This window comes from Hemitrygon akajei, chromosome 3, assembly GCF_048418815.1.
Source record: "Hemitrygon akajei chromosome 3, sHemAka1.3, whole genome shotgun sequence".
Taxonomy (NCBI): domain Eukaryota; kingdom Metazoa; phylum Chordata; class Chondrichthyes; order Myliobatiformes; family Dasyatidae; genus Hemitrygon; species Hemitrygon akajei.
Window position 1 is genome coordinate 32,829,877 of NC_133126.1, and position 17,027 is coordinate 32,846,903.

General features: G+C 37.9%; 1 protein-coding gene across 1 annotated transcript in view; it reads left to right on the forward strand.

Annotated features, from left to right (window-relative positions):
• The window catches only part of sgpp1b (sphingosine-1-phosphate phosphatase 1b), a 37,598-nt gene extending 29,449 nt beyond the window's left edge, over positions 1-8,149 (forward strand). The window contains exon 3 of the mRNA XM_073039505.1: positions 710-8,149. Within this exon, the coding sequence (XP_072895606.1) occupies positions 710-1,261 (552 nt within the window). The 3' untranslated portion in view covers positions 1,262-8,149. The remainder of the gene's footprint in view (positions 1-709) is intronic.
• The last annotated feature ends 8,878 nt before the right edge of the window (positions 8,150-17,027 follow it).

The following is a 17,027-nucleotide window of genomic DNA, read 5'->3' on the forward strand; positions in this document are numbered from 1 at the left end:
TTCTGTAACAAAAACAAAACAAAAAGAATGAGCAGAAGGCATAGAAAAAGTGAAATAATTGGAAAGTTTTGCTATCTGGAGTATGTCGCTCATGGAATCGTTATTTGCTAGCATCATCTTGACTGGAAGACCCTTTTTATTAATTTTCTCTTCTTGCCCAACATGGTAGCTGACATTGTAGAGGTTCTCTTGCCTCAGCTTTCATATCAGAGTACTTTGGTACCCTTGCCCACACTTGCAGATTGTTGGTTCATGTTTAACGTTAGTTTCTCTTCCAAGTCTGAACAGCTGAGCAAGTTCAGAACTGTAGCTTGCCACAGCAAATTAATTCAGCTACTGTGTGTTTAAATGTGATCTTGATAATAGGTACTTTAAATCCAAGATAATTATCAAGTTAGTCAGTTGGTGATTATAAAGGTAAAGTTTATAGGGTGCCTTGTGGATGATTTACCCAGAGTGCAAGTTAAAATCGAAACAAATTACTTAAGTGCTGAATAATATGAAGCTTCAAATTAAGCAGTGAAGCCACAGTAACATCTAGCTTACAGTAATTACCAGCCTCTAAATATGTTCTGTAAGCTAATGTGTATAACTGTCATTAGTAAATTGATATGTTATGGCTTTGATTTAAGAAAATCTAATTTTTGGCTTTTATGAATCAGATAATACCTCAAACTAATGAGCCTCTTGTTTCTTTTTTTTTTGATAGGATGTAATTATTGGTGTGCTTTACAGCATTCTAATCCTGATCATCTTTCACCCGGCTTTGGACTTAATTGACAACTTCAATTTAACCTACAAGTATGCTCCTTTGTTCATCATCGGCCTTCACCTGGGCATGGGCCTCTTTTCGTTTACCTTGGACACATGGAGTACGTCTCGTGGGGATACTGCTGAAATTTTAGGCACCGGAGCGGGCATTGCCTGTGCTTCCCATGTCAACCACATGTTTGGCATATTGCCTGACCCACCACTTGTTGCTCTGCCGTTTACTCCCCCCTCGATCACATTTCAGCTCATTGCAAGAGCATTTCTACGTTTTGCAGTTGGAGTAGTGGTCCTGTTATTGACCAGAGCAGTGCTGAAAGCAATCACTATTCCTCTGGCCTGCAAAATATTCCGTATTCCTTGCACAGACATTCGCCAGGCACGAAAAAGAATGGAAGTGGAGCTTCCCTATCGTTACTTGACATATGGAACAGTAGGATTTGTGGCCCTATTTGTGGTTCCTTGCTTATTCAATTACCTGAACCTCTCTTGATGGGATACCAGATGTTTTCAACCGATTAGCTGAAAGAAGCAATGCAAAGTTCTAATTGCGGGTGGGGGTGGGGATTATGTGGAGGAATGGTTATATATTCTGCCTCAACCCTCGAGCTTCTATTTGCATGGACACATGAAGCTTGGACACTTTCAAGAGGGGGGAGAAATGGACATGACTGAAATTTCAGCTGGTTGTTATTCCCACTATCAGATAGAGGCCAGCCATTCTGATGAGAACAAACTCTTAATGATTATGAAAATTCCTCTTAAATGCAAGCAAAACTGATTAAATCTGTGCAGAATGAACTCTGTAATGTAATCTTAATAGTCTCAAGGTTCGGGTATCTTAACAGCTTATTCAATTGTGCCTTTCGGTTTATTACATAAGAATTGCTGTACTTTCTGCAGTGATCATAAATTCTAAATGCCTCAGATGAGTTGTGCAACTTTTTTTTCTTTACCCAACACTTCCTTATACGCTTTAGCTTGTTTTAGTCTTGATACATTTTTGGATTGCACTGTTAATTTGCAATATACAATTGCATTTTGTGAAAGGAGTTACATACAAGTGCGTAATTCTTGTCAGTTTTAGATGGACCACCTTATGCATGCAAGTTTTGTAGTAAGCATATAACAAGATGCCACCATGTCTGGTTGGATGTTTTTGTTTAAGCTTTCACTCTGTGACCTCATTGTTAAACATTAATTGCTTATGCCTCTCACATTTAGAGCTATTGACCATTGGAATCTTCTTCATGTTAAAGAAAAAGATAAAATTACTGGACACTACAAAAGTTGGAGTTAATATTTCACATGTTGGAAGTTGGACCTGGCTCCAACCAAAAGTGCTCTGAAGAAAGGACTTAATTGAGAATAACATTGTGCCCTTAGCACTTATGAGAAAATGCTGCAGTGTTGTATCATTTTATTGCCGCAGGCTTTGAAAAATCATACTTTTGCTCTACTGTCATTCATCATATTATCCTGTCAAATGTAGATCCTGTAGGTTAATAATGAAAACAGCAGCTGTTCTAGATTTGAGCCTTGAGCATTATTGCATGACTTGCTATAACGGTAGCCAAAATCACATAAGGTACTAACTTTGCTCTTGGTGTTTGAGTAATTGAAGTAGACTGTTATATTTTACTGCGTGTCTTTGCACCCTTTCCCTATATGCAGTATAGAATTGGGTAGTCGTGTGTGGTGAGCTTGTCAGTGTTAAAGATCTCTTATAATAAATAATGAATTTATCTTCTTAAATCTGTAGATTATGTTGTCATGAATAGCTTGATACCCTCATTCTAAGTTTGCAAATAGATTGGACATTAATTCAACACTATACTTTTTGCATGGGGGCTCTGCAATTCAGTTAGCTCTTTTTTTAAAAACAACTTTTCATATGCATCCGGTTATCAGCCCCTGTTTAATTTCATTTTTTTCTCTAATCTTCCAGAAACTAATAGTGATAATGATAACCCTGCCAAGAGGAACTTGAGCTGCACTTGCTGCAATGTAGCATTACTCACAATCACATTGTTACGGTACTAACCGTATTAAAAGAAATTTATTTTTTACTTTCAGTATGAAATGTCATCTTTACCCTTCTCCATTCTGCTATGGTCAAAACTGGAAGGTCTAATGGGAAGAACGCTGACCAGTTCCTTTCAAGCAGTCGTTATTTGTTAATGTAGTAAAGATCTGTTAGTTCTACAAAGGTGTCCCTCCATCAGACATGGAAGCAGAATTAGGCCATTCCGCCCACTGAGTCTGCTCCGCCATTCCATCATTACTGATTTATTATCCCTCTCAATCCCATTCTCCTGCTTTCACCCTGTAACCTTTGGCACCCTTACTAATCAAGAATCTATCCAACCTCCACTTTAAATATATGCAATGACTTGGCCTCCACAGTCAGCGGTGACAACAAATACCATTGGTTCACCACCATCTGGCTAAAGAAATTTCTCTTCAGCTGTTCTAAATGGCCATCCCTCTATTCAGAAGCTGTACCCTCTGGTCCTAGACACTCTTTCCATGTCCAATCTATGTAGGCCTTTCAATATTTGATAGGTTTCAATGAGATTCCCCCCCCCCCCCCCCGCCCATTCTTCTGAATTCCTGCAAGTCCAGGCCCAGAGTCCAGCCATTAAACGCTCTTCATGCATTGACCTTTTTACTCCCGGGATCATTCTCATGAACCTCATCTGGACCCTCTCCAATACCAGCTCATTCTTTCTTAATTAAGGGGCTCAGAACTGCTCACCATATTCCGTGCAAATTAAATAATTAATTTGAATTCCACACTGAGGGCCATAGTAGGACATTACAGCAGGCTATTTGGCTGAAAATCAGTCATAAATTCACGTTTCAAGATGATACAAAAGATTAGTTTTCCTGTCTTTCCATTCTTGCTGCTGGGACTTGTGTTTTCAGTTATTACTTTCATTAATAATAATGAAATTATTATTATTCACTATTACTTACTGATTTTAGTATAAAAGTGTTTAAATACCAGATTTTTGAATGAATTATCTCAGAAAGCTTGTTTATTGATTTTTCTATACATAAGATTGCAAATTATTGACAAACAGATATAATCCTTTTCCCTACTTGCACCTTGGTCTTATTGCCAAACCAAATAACATCCTGTGGGGAAGTGTAGGCTGTGTCAGAGGGAAAGTATCCTGTGGATGTTGTGAGTGACTGAGATGGATTTCTAATACAGAAATCCATCAAAATATTACTGAATATTTTTCAGGCTTTATTTTAAGAGGATGCATTTGAAGGCATTTCCTCATTGTCTTTTTAAACACCAGAATTTTTTGTAAATGAACGAAAGAGTTTAACAATATTTGTGTGGGTTGTGTAATCTGTCTTTGGTTGTATCTCACTCAAGTTGTGTCATTTCCGAAGTCATTGGCTGGAAAGAGATTTGCTGGATCTGATCCTGTTTGCACCTCAGAATTGGATTGCTATATTTTTATGCGGAGCTGATCTAATCAGATTAGAGCCTGTGATACTTGTTTACTTTTACAGATCAGCAATATTGCGTGGTATTGTATAGGGGAACACTTTGTTCCTATACCATTCCATTAAACCGTAGGGATATTACTGAGACTTGCTGCCTGTGCTATCATTATATTCATAGGATAGAATATTGAAGGATATGATGAAGGGAAGGAATAGGGATAAATTATTTTTTAAATACAATTGCTCTAAATATTTTCTGCACATCAAACAACCCTATTGATTTTTGTATATGGCCAAGCCATCAAATATGATTGAAGATGATGTGACAAATTGCTATTATACTCTCCGTGTGTGATGATACAACTAACTGCAGTCAAGTACAAAAGCTGCAATATGCTTGAGCTGTGTGGTATACTTGAAAATTCAGGAAATATTTGGTTTCCGATTTGGAAGCTTAATGTAAAGACTTAGTTTATTCCCATTTTTTTCATTGGTCTTTCATCTTTAAACATAGCTTTGATAAATAACCCCTTGAAAACTATTCTTTGTCCGGATGCTGATAGTTGCTGACTCTGAGTAAGTTGAACATTGGATATGCTGAAGGTGATATTACCAAAATATTATTTTGATTTTGTATTACTATTAAATAAGTGGCTGTTAAATATAAGAATCTGGGATTGACTCTGGCACAAAAGTTTCTCTGGGTATTAACTTGAAGTTATGTTTTTTTTAAAATTCATTGTTTTCCATCTCCTTTCCCCAAAGTAGCACAGTGATTGAGGAGACCATTCACCACCTTCGTTACTATGTGACCCAATACAATGGTACCTAGCTTGGCACTCGGTGCGTTCCCAGGAACAAGGGTTCTTGTAGAGCAGCACTAAAGTCATACTACAGTAGTATTAGACATTTCTGGCTCTGTTCTGTGCCATAACCTGGTGTGAAACCAAGACGTCCTCTGGCAATCCCTGGCTCATGTGGAGAGGATGCCAGTGCAGGCTGGTGTTGGGTTGACTTGTTATATACAAGTGTTGTAGTCTCTCAGCATTGAGATCTGTTCTTGTGCTGGGGATATGATCTTTGAATGTCACTTGTTGGATGTGACGGAAGCTGCTTTTCTGGCCTGCCGTGAGATTCTCCATGGTACGAAGCTCAACAATAGACACTGGCCTTTGAGCTCATAGTGGCTTTCACCACACACAACAGCAAATGATGAGAGAGGCAACCTGTCAGTACTGCAGATTCCAGACAATCTGTTAACACATGTAGTTGTTGCCTGTCTTTAGCAACAGCCATGCTCAATGCTCCTACCAACAGGTTGCCAAGAGCTGCACATCCCAGTGCTAAGCCATCCTCCCCACACCAGCCCCGTGTGCCAACATGGGGTAGGGCTTTGAAACATGGCAAGCAGTCTCAGCAGGTACTTTTTTTTTAGGGTACAGTGGATAGGTATGTGTGTGTGTGTCTGTGTGTATCGCAGTTTAGACTGCAGGACTAAGGGAAGTGGGGTACTTGTGAGTATCTAGCTCCATGCTGCACTTCAGTGAATAATTGTAATTAAAATGTCAAGAAATGTACTTGCAGTGTCTCAGTATGACCATAGAAAGGAAAATTTGCTTTACCTTTAAGGTCTACTGAAATAAATATATGCAAATTGGATAAGGTCGCATCTAACTGCTAGAACAGAGGGCAGCATTATACCTCAAATGTAAAGAAGTTACCTTTGCTAAAGTATAGTGTGCTGCTGTAATTCATTGAATTACACCAACCTGAATTGTGGCTTGTAAGCAATGATTAATGATAATATGTGAGTTACAATATTTTCCTATCTGGATTATTCCACTTTCATTTTTAGTAAATGACTTGCCCTCACAAACTTGCAGTCAGGAATTAATATTGACTTTTCTACATCTTTTGAGATAACCCTGTTAATGATCTGTGGAAAAATGGTTTAGTTTTATTTTGAAGGTTGTCATTGCACCTTTTCATTGACTATTCTGATGGAAATATTTGAGGCAGAAAGTACAATGTAATGATAGCTGCACTCAAACATACAAATTTTACCACTGCTGGAAGGACTAAGTTTTTCACTAAGGACTGTTAATATTGACATTTGCAGACTCTATTCAGGTTTTTGTCATTTCACAATATTAAGAAGCAAAATGTATTATTTGAAATATCCCCAAAGGATTCACAACATAAGCATTGTTTATTTTATGTAGAATGTTGGATTGACTTGGTGCACATGTACATTTATTTGGTCCAACTCCTTATAGACATGGAGAACATCTTTTATTCCATTGTTTTGATGAATTTATAATATAATGTATGACGTTAACTTTGTCAACTACATTTCAGATTATATGAACAACATAATCATCCATTGTAAAATTAGAATTAGAACTGCAAGGTTTATATGATGCCTAAGAACAATTTTTGGAATGCCCTCTCATTCATTCCATATAAGTAAATGAAGTGTGGTTGAATTTGGAGAGCACAATAATTTGATTTTAAAACTGTTAAGTGTTATAACCAAAGTAGATTTTCTGCAGTACTAAGAACTGTGTACCCTTGAATGGTGGAAGTTAATCCAGAAGTGGCTCTCAATTCTGTTGCTTGCATTTTAGCTACAAAAGTATTAAACTTGATTATTTGATGCTGTAAGATCTGCAGCGCTTCTGACATGTTTGTACCACTTTTCTATTCAAACACACAAAAAGGGGTTTGGTTTTTCAGCTTTCTCCAGTGGTGCATATTGTAAGGTAGAATTGGTGAATCACTTGAAACCAAAGTGTTTCTTTAAACTGTTATGGAAATTTTTTAAAGTGGAAAATGTATTTGAGATTTAAATCTGATACGCTTCAGACCTTAAAGGATTAAATATTTTGAATAAAACATTTTTATTTAGTAAGACACTAAGTGCATTTCCTTAAGTGTTAACTAATTTAAGACTGCATGATAGACAAATTTTCTGATTAAGAATGTATTGATTCTTTGGGGAAAAACTAATGGCCATTAATAGCAAGGATGAAATGTTTTTGCACCCAGACCAGTTGGGTATCTCAACCTCTCTCTAACTTTGTCCCTTTGACATTTCTTTGCACGTATTTAAAGCTGTCATCCAATTGAAACAGCATGAACAGTCAGCCCCCAGGGTTTTCCTAAATTGAGATGTGAGAAAGCATTGTGTACAGCTTGGAAAGGGGGCTGATAAATCTGGAAAAATGAGCTCTGCGCCAGGGGAGACTTGTGTGATATATTGGTACTTGGAATGTAAATCAGACCAGCAACAGTGAATCTAATTAAAAAGAGTTCTGGAATGTGTTTTTTTTCATGCAAACATAATAGACCCTCTAATTTCAACTAGCTAATTTAAAATGGCCAGAGATGCATTATAGAATTGTGGAATTAGTTCTGGAGTCTCGTTACAAAAACAATATGTATTAACTGCCTTACAGTTGTAGGGAATGGTGGTTTATCCCCTTAATCATCACTTTAAAAAGTCACTAACACTGCCAACTTTACAATGAATGCATTTGTGTATTTTGGATTATAATCATATGGCTATTATAGACAGTAACTGAATGTGAATTCATTTCAAAATGCTACAAATGCAAAGCAAAGTATGCATGATAAAATCCTTCAGTGTTCACTGTGCCAGAATTTCTACATGTGGGACTTTTCAATTTGAACAGGATCCAGGAAGGGATTGAAATTAACTATTTGCTTCCTTTGCTTATTCAGAATTATTTCCTATTTACTCTTTGATTATTATGAAGCTTTCAACTACTGTGGATGCATTTCCGTTAATTGCTGTTGCCATGCAAGATTTTTTTGTTGACATGAATCGTGTGCTCATTAACCATTAAACTAGTTCAGTATGAATCTACTAATAAAACAGGATGTTTTTTAATCACTGTTGGCTTTTTAGTGTTTCTCTCAAAACAAATTCAATCTTTTTGGTGTGCTGGCATTTCAATTTAAGAGGCAGTCAATTAGAGTTCAAGCATTTGTATGCCACCTCAACCTGCTCAAGTGTGTGCCATGAATTGTTTGGAAAATAATAACTTTGCATTGTTGTAAAATAATCCATTCAAACATTTTTTTAGTGGGGATTTCTTGAGGTAGGTTGGAGGGATGGGTCTTGAAGGAAAGTATGGTGCAATTCTTCACGATTAACATTCCAAGCAGCCCATGAAGGAAAAGACTATTGCTAAGGTGTATGACTGAGTAAGTGTATTGATAATTAACTGTTTAATATTAACTATTTGAATGTTGAGCAATTTTGATTAGAACTGCACTGCTTTTTGTTCAAACTGTAGAACAAAAAGATATGTTTAACTACCGTCTGAATGTATTTGTCATGCTTCTTTTCCAAAGTCTGAAGATCTATTTAAATGTTATGTCTGCTTTGAACTGTGTAGCTTTAAGTATTGTAGTTTGTGTGAGTGTGTGTTAGTCACTGATTTTTTTTTTCTCCCCACTCCCTGGTTACAAAATGCTGTTATCTCAGCTCTAAGAGTCAGCAGTATCTTGTGTGTGGCATAGTTCACAATTCACTTGGATGATTACAGTTTGCACTTTGCACTGTACTTAAAATAAAAAGTACAATGAGACAGGTCTGATTGATGTTTATTTTGGTGAACAAAATGCTTTCAGAATTACTCCTTGGTAAGTGATAGCTGATTGTACTTGGTGTTTGCTGGTTATCTTCAATTTTTTAAAATTGTTTTCAGCAAAACTATCTGAGATTTCTGACATTAAGTGCTATTCAGCATTAATCTCATAATCTGGCAAGAAGTATTTGAAACTGGCTCTTGACATTGACTTGTGAATGATTTGTTACCTAGCTCTGCATTCTACTCTGTCAGCTTGTTTGCTGCTCAACATTGATTGGAAACTTTGATTTAATCTGACTTGATGGACTATATTCCTTGTGGAGTAGATAGAGGCCATTCAGCCCATCAGGTTTGCTGGTTTTCAGAGCAATCCTGTTCCTTATTGATGTTATACCCCCAACATTCCTACTGACTTTGCCAGATTTACAATCCACCTACAAAAGGGGTGATTGACAGCACACAATTAACCTAGACAATTGACGTTACTTGTGAAAGTGGGAGGAAGCTGGAGCACTTTAGGAAATTCATGTAATTTACAGAAAAAACATATAAACTCTACACTCAGGATTAAACCTGAATCACTCTCTGACGGTGATGTCTGAAAAGAGGATGCTGTCCAAGTTGCATGCCATCTTGGACAATGACTCTCATCCACTCCATAATGTACTGGTTAGGCACAGGAGTACATTCAGCCAAAGACTCATTCCACCGAGATGTAACACTGAGCATCATAGGAAGTCATTCCTGCCTGTGGCCATCAAACTTTACAACTCCTCCCTCGGAGTGTCAGACACCCTGAACCAATAGTCTGGTCCTGGACTTATTTCCACTTGGCATGATTAACTTATTATTTAATTATTTATGGTTTTATATTGCTATATTTCTTCACTATTCTTGGTTGGTGTGGCTGTAACGAAACCTAATTTCCCTCGGGATCAATAAAGTATGTCTGTCTGTCTGTTAAATGTGTTGAGCAGCAACTATCACCATGCACCCCCGATCAGTCAACTATGTGAGCAGTGTAACAGGATATATCAGGTAAATCTGGGAGATATCCTTCCCTGAAAAATATTAGTGAACGCAATGGATTTTTGACATCCAACAACGCTTGACATCATTTGAATTCAATTTTAATTCACATTCACTTGAGTTTACATTCTCATCCCATTCAGTGAGTAATCTGAGCCTCTAGAAACTAATCCAGCAAGTTAACTACACTAATGCAAATTAGATATGATTAGAAAGATAAATTCATTTGATACAATATGGCATTTTTTGGATGCCCCAGAATGATTCACAGTTCAGGTTATGTGTTCGATTACACTGTGGGATTCATGAGATGAGTTAGCTTGTGTTGTTTCAATAATAAATAAGCCTTTTCAGTCAGAGGAACTGCAGGTTCAAACACTTGGTGAATGTGCTTGGCTGAGGAGCTATCATTCACAGCCTCTACCTCAGAATCCCTCTTAAGCCTTCTAAATCATGGATGCTACCACTGAGCACTTATGAATAAGATGTAAATATTTTGATAACCTACTTAAATTCAGATATATACAGTAAGTAAAACTTGTATCCAAAGTGGTGGAACTTCAAGAAACAAGCCCTTTAAGAAAAAATTGATCATTGCACCTGATTCTTGAAGAGCTGCAGAGGTAAATGGAAGAATGTACCGTCAGATTTCTACCCGCTTTAGGCAAATATAACAAGTTCCAAGGTAAAGGATAGTATTCTTGAGGCAGTGCCTCCTGTAGATACTACCACCAAAGGGGTGTTTCTGCCAGCATTCACTATTCTGCAGCTTCTTGCATCCCTGTTCATCTGAATTACCAAACCAGACCATGGTGCAACGAATCAGATGTTTGTTAGAGTTCGATTGAAAAGCCAAGCCTCTTCATCCTAAGAAAGCAAAGGTGCTGACACACTTTCCTTATGATTGCATCTATGTAAGGAATTTAAATCTGCTCCTCTTCACCGATTTATTTATTTGTTTTCCTTTCCTCTGCCCTCCCCCCGCCCCCCCCCCCCCCATGTAGACTGGCACATGATCGTCTTCCTGAAGTCAACAATTGGCTCTTTTGCTGACGCTGAGTGCAAGGTCATTTTTGTGTCGTCAATCACATTTCGCCCTGGTATGCTAACTCTTCAGCTGTATTTTGCAACAACAGATGTCACCAAATTTAACGATGGCACTGGAGCTGTGCACAGCCACCCAGTCATGTGTATGGAGCAGGGGTTCTGAACCTTTTTTTGTACCACGGATCCCCAGCATTAACCAAGGGGTCTATGGACTCCTTACAGCAGGGGGCTAAGCACAGAACCTTGAGGTGCACCTGTGTTGATGATCAATGAGCAGATGTTACCAATCCTTGCTGATCTCAGGTCTGCCAATGAGGAATTTGAGTATGCAGTTGCAGAGAGGGGTACAGAGGCCCAGGTCTTGTAGCTTGATCAGTTTGGATGTTGAATGTCGAGCTGTAGTCGATGAGCAGCATCCTGATGTATGAATTCCTATTGTCCAGGTGATCTAGACAAGCCAGAGAAATTTATTCTGTCATCTTCCCACTTCCTCCTTAGTCTTGAAGAAGGGTCTAGGTCTGAAATGTTGACTATTTATTCATTTCCATTGACATTGCCTGATCAGAGTTCCTCCAGGATTTTGTGTGAGTTGCTTTGCAACTGTTGTTGACCTGTTGTGAGGCTAGGCAAATTGGAACAGATTCAGATTGTCTGAGGTAGTTGATCTGCATCATAACCAACCTCTCAAAGCACTTCATTACAGTTTATGTCAGTGTCTTTCGCCAGTAGTTATTGAGGCCAATCAACATACTCTGCTTGGGCACTGGTACCATAATTGCCTTTATGAAGTATGTGGGACCATCATCCTGCAGAACTGAAAGGCTGAGTATGTAAATACTCCTGCTAGTGATGTAAGTGGAATGTGGATTGATGGAAATGCTCTGAGAACCAGTTATAGAGAGGATGGGCTATATAGGAAATACAAATATTTAGGTGCCCTCATCTCCTTTAAATCTTTCTCCTTACCCTAAATCGATGTCCTCCATTTATCTTCAGTTTCCCAGTCCTCAAAAATATCTTCCTTTGCCCCCAGCTTCATCCCCTCCTGAGAAAACACAGCAGCGCCTCTGTCTTAACTCAGAGGGTGGTGAGAGTGTGAAATGAGCTGCCAGTGGAAGTGATAGATATGATTTCAATTGTAACCCTAACGTGTGGATAGGTACATAGATGAGAAGAGCATGGAGACCAATGGTAGAAGTGTAGATAGGAGCAGGCAGATGACCAGGTTGTCATTGACTAGATGGGCCAAATGGCCTACTTCTGTGCTGTAATACTCTGTCTGCTTTTTCTCCTCATAATAAAACTATCCAACTAACAATCTAGTACCATCACATCTTTCCTATCATCTGACCATAAATGCAGCACTCCAGCTGACACCTGATGAGGGTTTTACAAATATGAAGCCTAATCACTCTTCCCTAATAAAGGGAAGCAATCCATATGCCTTCTTAACTCTGCTGCCTCTTTCTGTAATCTTTGGGCTTGTGCTCCAAGGCCCCCTGTTCCTCAGTACTCCTTAGAAACCCTACCATTTACGGTGTATGCCTCATCTTCATCAGTACTCACTAACTCCATCACCTCCTAGTTATCCATATTAAACTCCATCTCAGTTCAGTGCACCAACTAATTCATATCGCCCTGTGGCCTGAGACAATCTGTTCATGCCATCAATGGCTCACCTGATCTTGGTGCCATCTGCAAAATTAGTGATTCTGCACCCACATAAATCATTCACAGGTCCAGCAGACAGCAAGGGTCCCAGGACAATTTCCTGTGGAACACCACTAGTTCCAGGCATACGATCAGAAAAAAAAGCCCTCCATCTCCTACTGCCATGTTGACTCATCCTGGATACCGTGGGCCCTAACATTTTGAACCAGTTTCTCTTATGGGACCGTATTGAAGTCTATGTAAACGTCACCTACTACAGTTGTATGTTTCTGAGCTTCTTGACTAAATGTAAAAGATCATCTTCAAACCCAAACAGTAATAAGTAATGAATAATTGATCGGTAGTGAAATGATTCCTTCCTTTTACTAGTGGTATGTGTAGTAATCCTAATATCCATGTAGATTTGCCCATTTATGTCTGTGTTTTCTGTAATGCTTCGAGTAATAAATTAGTTCAGAAGAACTTAATTCAGAAAGCAGTTTTTTTCCCCCAAGTAGCTTACCGCTTTCTGGAATTGATTATTTTTGGAAGAATAAATAAAGCAGGAAAAATCCACCAAAAAGGATCCCCCATCACTCAGGACAAAACCCAGTGATTCTCAAGTGCTACCATTGGGGAGGTGGTACAGGAAGAGCCCGTAGATAACATTTCAGGAACAGCTTCTTCCCCTCTGCCATCAGTTCTGAATGGATGTTGAACCCATGAACACTACCTCTACTTTTTTTTTGCACTACTGATTTAATTTGACTATTTAATGTACTTAAATTCTGTTTTTATTACTATGTATCGCAACGTACCACTGCTGCATAACAATATATTTTATGACATATGCCGGTGATGACCTGATTAAGATAAAGTCTGTCATTTTAGTAAATACAGTATTTTAATTTGTTAAACTGCTGATTTGAAATGTGTGTTCCATTATTTATTTAAACAAGTCTTTTGAAGGAAGGTATTAATATGTGAAGCCAAGCAGCGGTGCAGTCATGTGTAATTTTTTTTGAACAATAACGTTAGGAAACTTATTGACCCTTCAAAAAGTTTTTGTAAAGCATTGTTATGAAACAATGATCCTTCATGCTTGCAAGACATGCTTCCTAATGAAATAGTTTAAATTAATTTTGCAAACCTGGTAGTAATAACATTTGGAAATTGCAGACTTTCCCTGACAGTGATTTTCCTGTTGGATCTTGCTCCTTCGACATGTGTTTCCTGAGAAGGAAGGAAGGAATCGTATGGCATCACATGTCACGGTAATATTCTCCAAATAATCATGGTACTTAACATTTTGCTATTGCATATAAGAACTTTGTTCCTGTAATCGTTTGTGACGTAAATAGTTTTGAAGTCATTGTAACAAGAATAGTATTTGTGCTGATTTGGGTAAGTTATCTGGGTTTGAATTGAAGAGTAAGAGACAGCTAGATAAAGATTTTAAAACTTACGGCAGGGTCAATAGTGCTATCTTCAACAGATAATGGATCAACAATTTTGTGATTACACATGTACTTCATTGTGTAGGTTTGGAACGCTATCAAAGTTTAAATGGTAGCTGGTTAAAGTGCACAAAGACAAAATTTAATTCTTTCATCATTATGGATTTCCCTGATTATGAGAATCCTGTATCCAAAAAGGATCTTTTTAAGGAAGTCCCTCCCTCCTACAAGTATATACGACACTTTCTGTGCTGCAGGACCATACCATGAGTTACTCCACTTTACAGGCTGAGTGCATTGGCACATGATGTGTATGGTCATCTGATGGCTGGATGCATCACAACTGAGTTCATTTCCTTGTCTTCTATTCACTTAGACACAATGAGTGGAAATGTTCTACGCACATTGAAGATCATCTGTAACCTTTTACTATGTCCATAAAGACCACATGATTAGTTAAAAGTGAATTAAATGTTACTGACCATGTTAAACAAATTTCATAAATTGAAAGCAAGCTGAATGTCTCTTTGAGAAAATCTCATGAATATTATGAAAGGAAGCTCCAAGAAGCCAATTATATATAACCATATAACAATTACAGCACGGAAACAGACCAAACACTTACTCTCACCTAGTCCCACCAACCTGCACTCAGCCCATAACCCTCCATTCCTTTCCTGTCTATATACATATCCAATTTTACTTTAAATGACAATGTTTAATCTGCCCCTACCACTTCTACTGGAAGCCCGTTCCACACAGCTACCACTCTGAGTAAAGAAATTCCCCCTTATGTTACCCCTAAACTTTTGCCCCTTAACTCTCAACTCATGTCATCTTGTTTGAATCTCCACTACTCTCAATGGAAAAATCCTATCCACGTCAACTCTATCTATCCCCCTTATAATTTTAAATACCTCTATCAAGTCCCCCCTCAACCTTCTACGTTCCAAAGAATCAAGACCTAACTTGTTCAACCTTTCTCTGTAACTTAGGTGCTGAAACCCAGGTAACATTCTAGTAAATCTTCTCTGTACTCTCTCTATTTTGTTGATATCTTTCCTATAATTTGGTGACCAGAACTGTACTCCAAATTTGGCCTTACCAATGCCTTGTACAATTTTAACATTACATCCCAACTCCTATACTCAATGCTCTGATTTATAAAGGCCAGCATACCAAAAGCTTTCTTCACCACCCTATCCACATGAGATTCCACCTTCAGGGAACTATGCACCATTATTACTGGATCAATTAAGGAGAGAGGCTTTGCACATTACCCTTTTACCTTTTGAGGTCTGAGTCCAAGCCAGTTTACTAAGTACAATAAACCTCTGTTAGAACTAATAGATTATTTTTAACTGAGGTTAATTGACTACTTAGCAAATGATTGATTAAAAGGCAATCAATCAGTGGTAAATCACAGGATGATTGGATGAGAAGTGGAAAACCATCAAACTGCTATTCTATTTCAGGAAGTAGTGATGCAGATTTAGCAAAGTAAGGAATACTGGATGGTTAAACATTGGAATATGAATGAAATGTTGCACTCAAAACAGTTTGATGTGCTGTACCAAAGTTTGTCTGTAAGGAGCACCAGTAAAACGATACCTTATCTTCAGAAATTAGGAAATTCAGTTCTTTTAGGCAATAGTCATTGTTAACAGTATATTATTCATAACTACACTACATAAACCTAAGCTTCTGGAAATTCATAAATACAAAATACTTGTATGATACCATACATGTGGCATAGCAGTGCAGTGGTTAGCACAACGCTTTACACCACAGACTGTCTGCGTTCAATTCCTGCTGCTGCCTGTGAGGAGTTCTCCCTCTGACCGAGTGGGATTTCTCCGGGTGCTTCAGTTTCCTCGTGCTATCCAAAGCCACCAGTTAGTTGGTTAATTGGTCATTGTAAAAATTGTCCCATAATTAGGATAGGATTAAATTGGGGGTTGCTGGGAGGTGTGGCTCAAAGGGCTGGAATGGTCTATTCCATCCTGTATCTCAATGTATAATAATTAAATTTTCTACTGTATATAATTCTGTGTGAGATAATATGGAATATTAATATGCTGGTTGCTATGCATAAGCTTCAGCTCATTAAAATAACTGATATCTGCTGTAGGTTATTGGCAGCATCTTTCACCCAAGTCAAAGTTTAATTTGTCAGATCTAGAAACTTAAGCACATAAATAGGCATTTAAAAAATTTTTAAGGCTGAGGATGTTCCATACTCTTGTTCTATGGATATGATGTTAAACCTAAAGCTCATTTCCCAATGAGGCAAATAAGAAGAACCCCAGAGGTAATCTAATAATTTACTTCATCGCTGTTTTATGTGGTGTTGTTCTATTACAGTAATAATTATATCTCAAGAACTTCATGGAATGCAAATCCCTTTTAGACAATGAAACTATGAAGGGCATTGAAGATGGGTCTCAGTCCAAAGCATTGACTGTTCATTCATTTCCATAAATGCTGCCTGACCTGCTGTAATTCCTCCAGTATTCTGTGTGGGTTGCTTTGGATTACCAGTACTGTATCTGCAGACTTTCTTGGGTTTATTATTTTAAAGTGGGAAGCAAGGGTGCCCTCGCCTGGTGATTAATAATATTACAGGAAGTATTCAGCGTAACCAAATTAATCTCAGAAGACTATTTTAAATCAAATGAAATATTGCGCTCTTCCTTCAGAATCACAGATGATTCTAGTTCAACCCCACATTCTCATAATGTATAAAATGGACACGTGGATTTGGAACTTTGACTAATCAAAGAGTTAAATCTTGGTTAGCTTGATCAATCGTTAGAATGGCCCCCATGGCCCAGTTCAGAATCAGGCTTATTCTCACTGCCTTATACGATGTGAAATTTGTTGTTTTGTGGCAGCATTATAGTACAAAGACAAAATTTCTATAAATTACAAAATAAATAATAATACAAAAATATAATGAGAAATTCATGGGTTCATGGACCATTCAGAAATC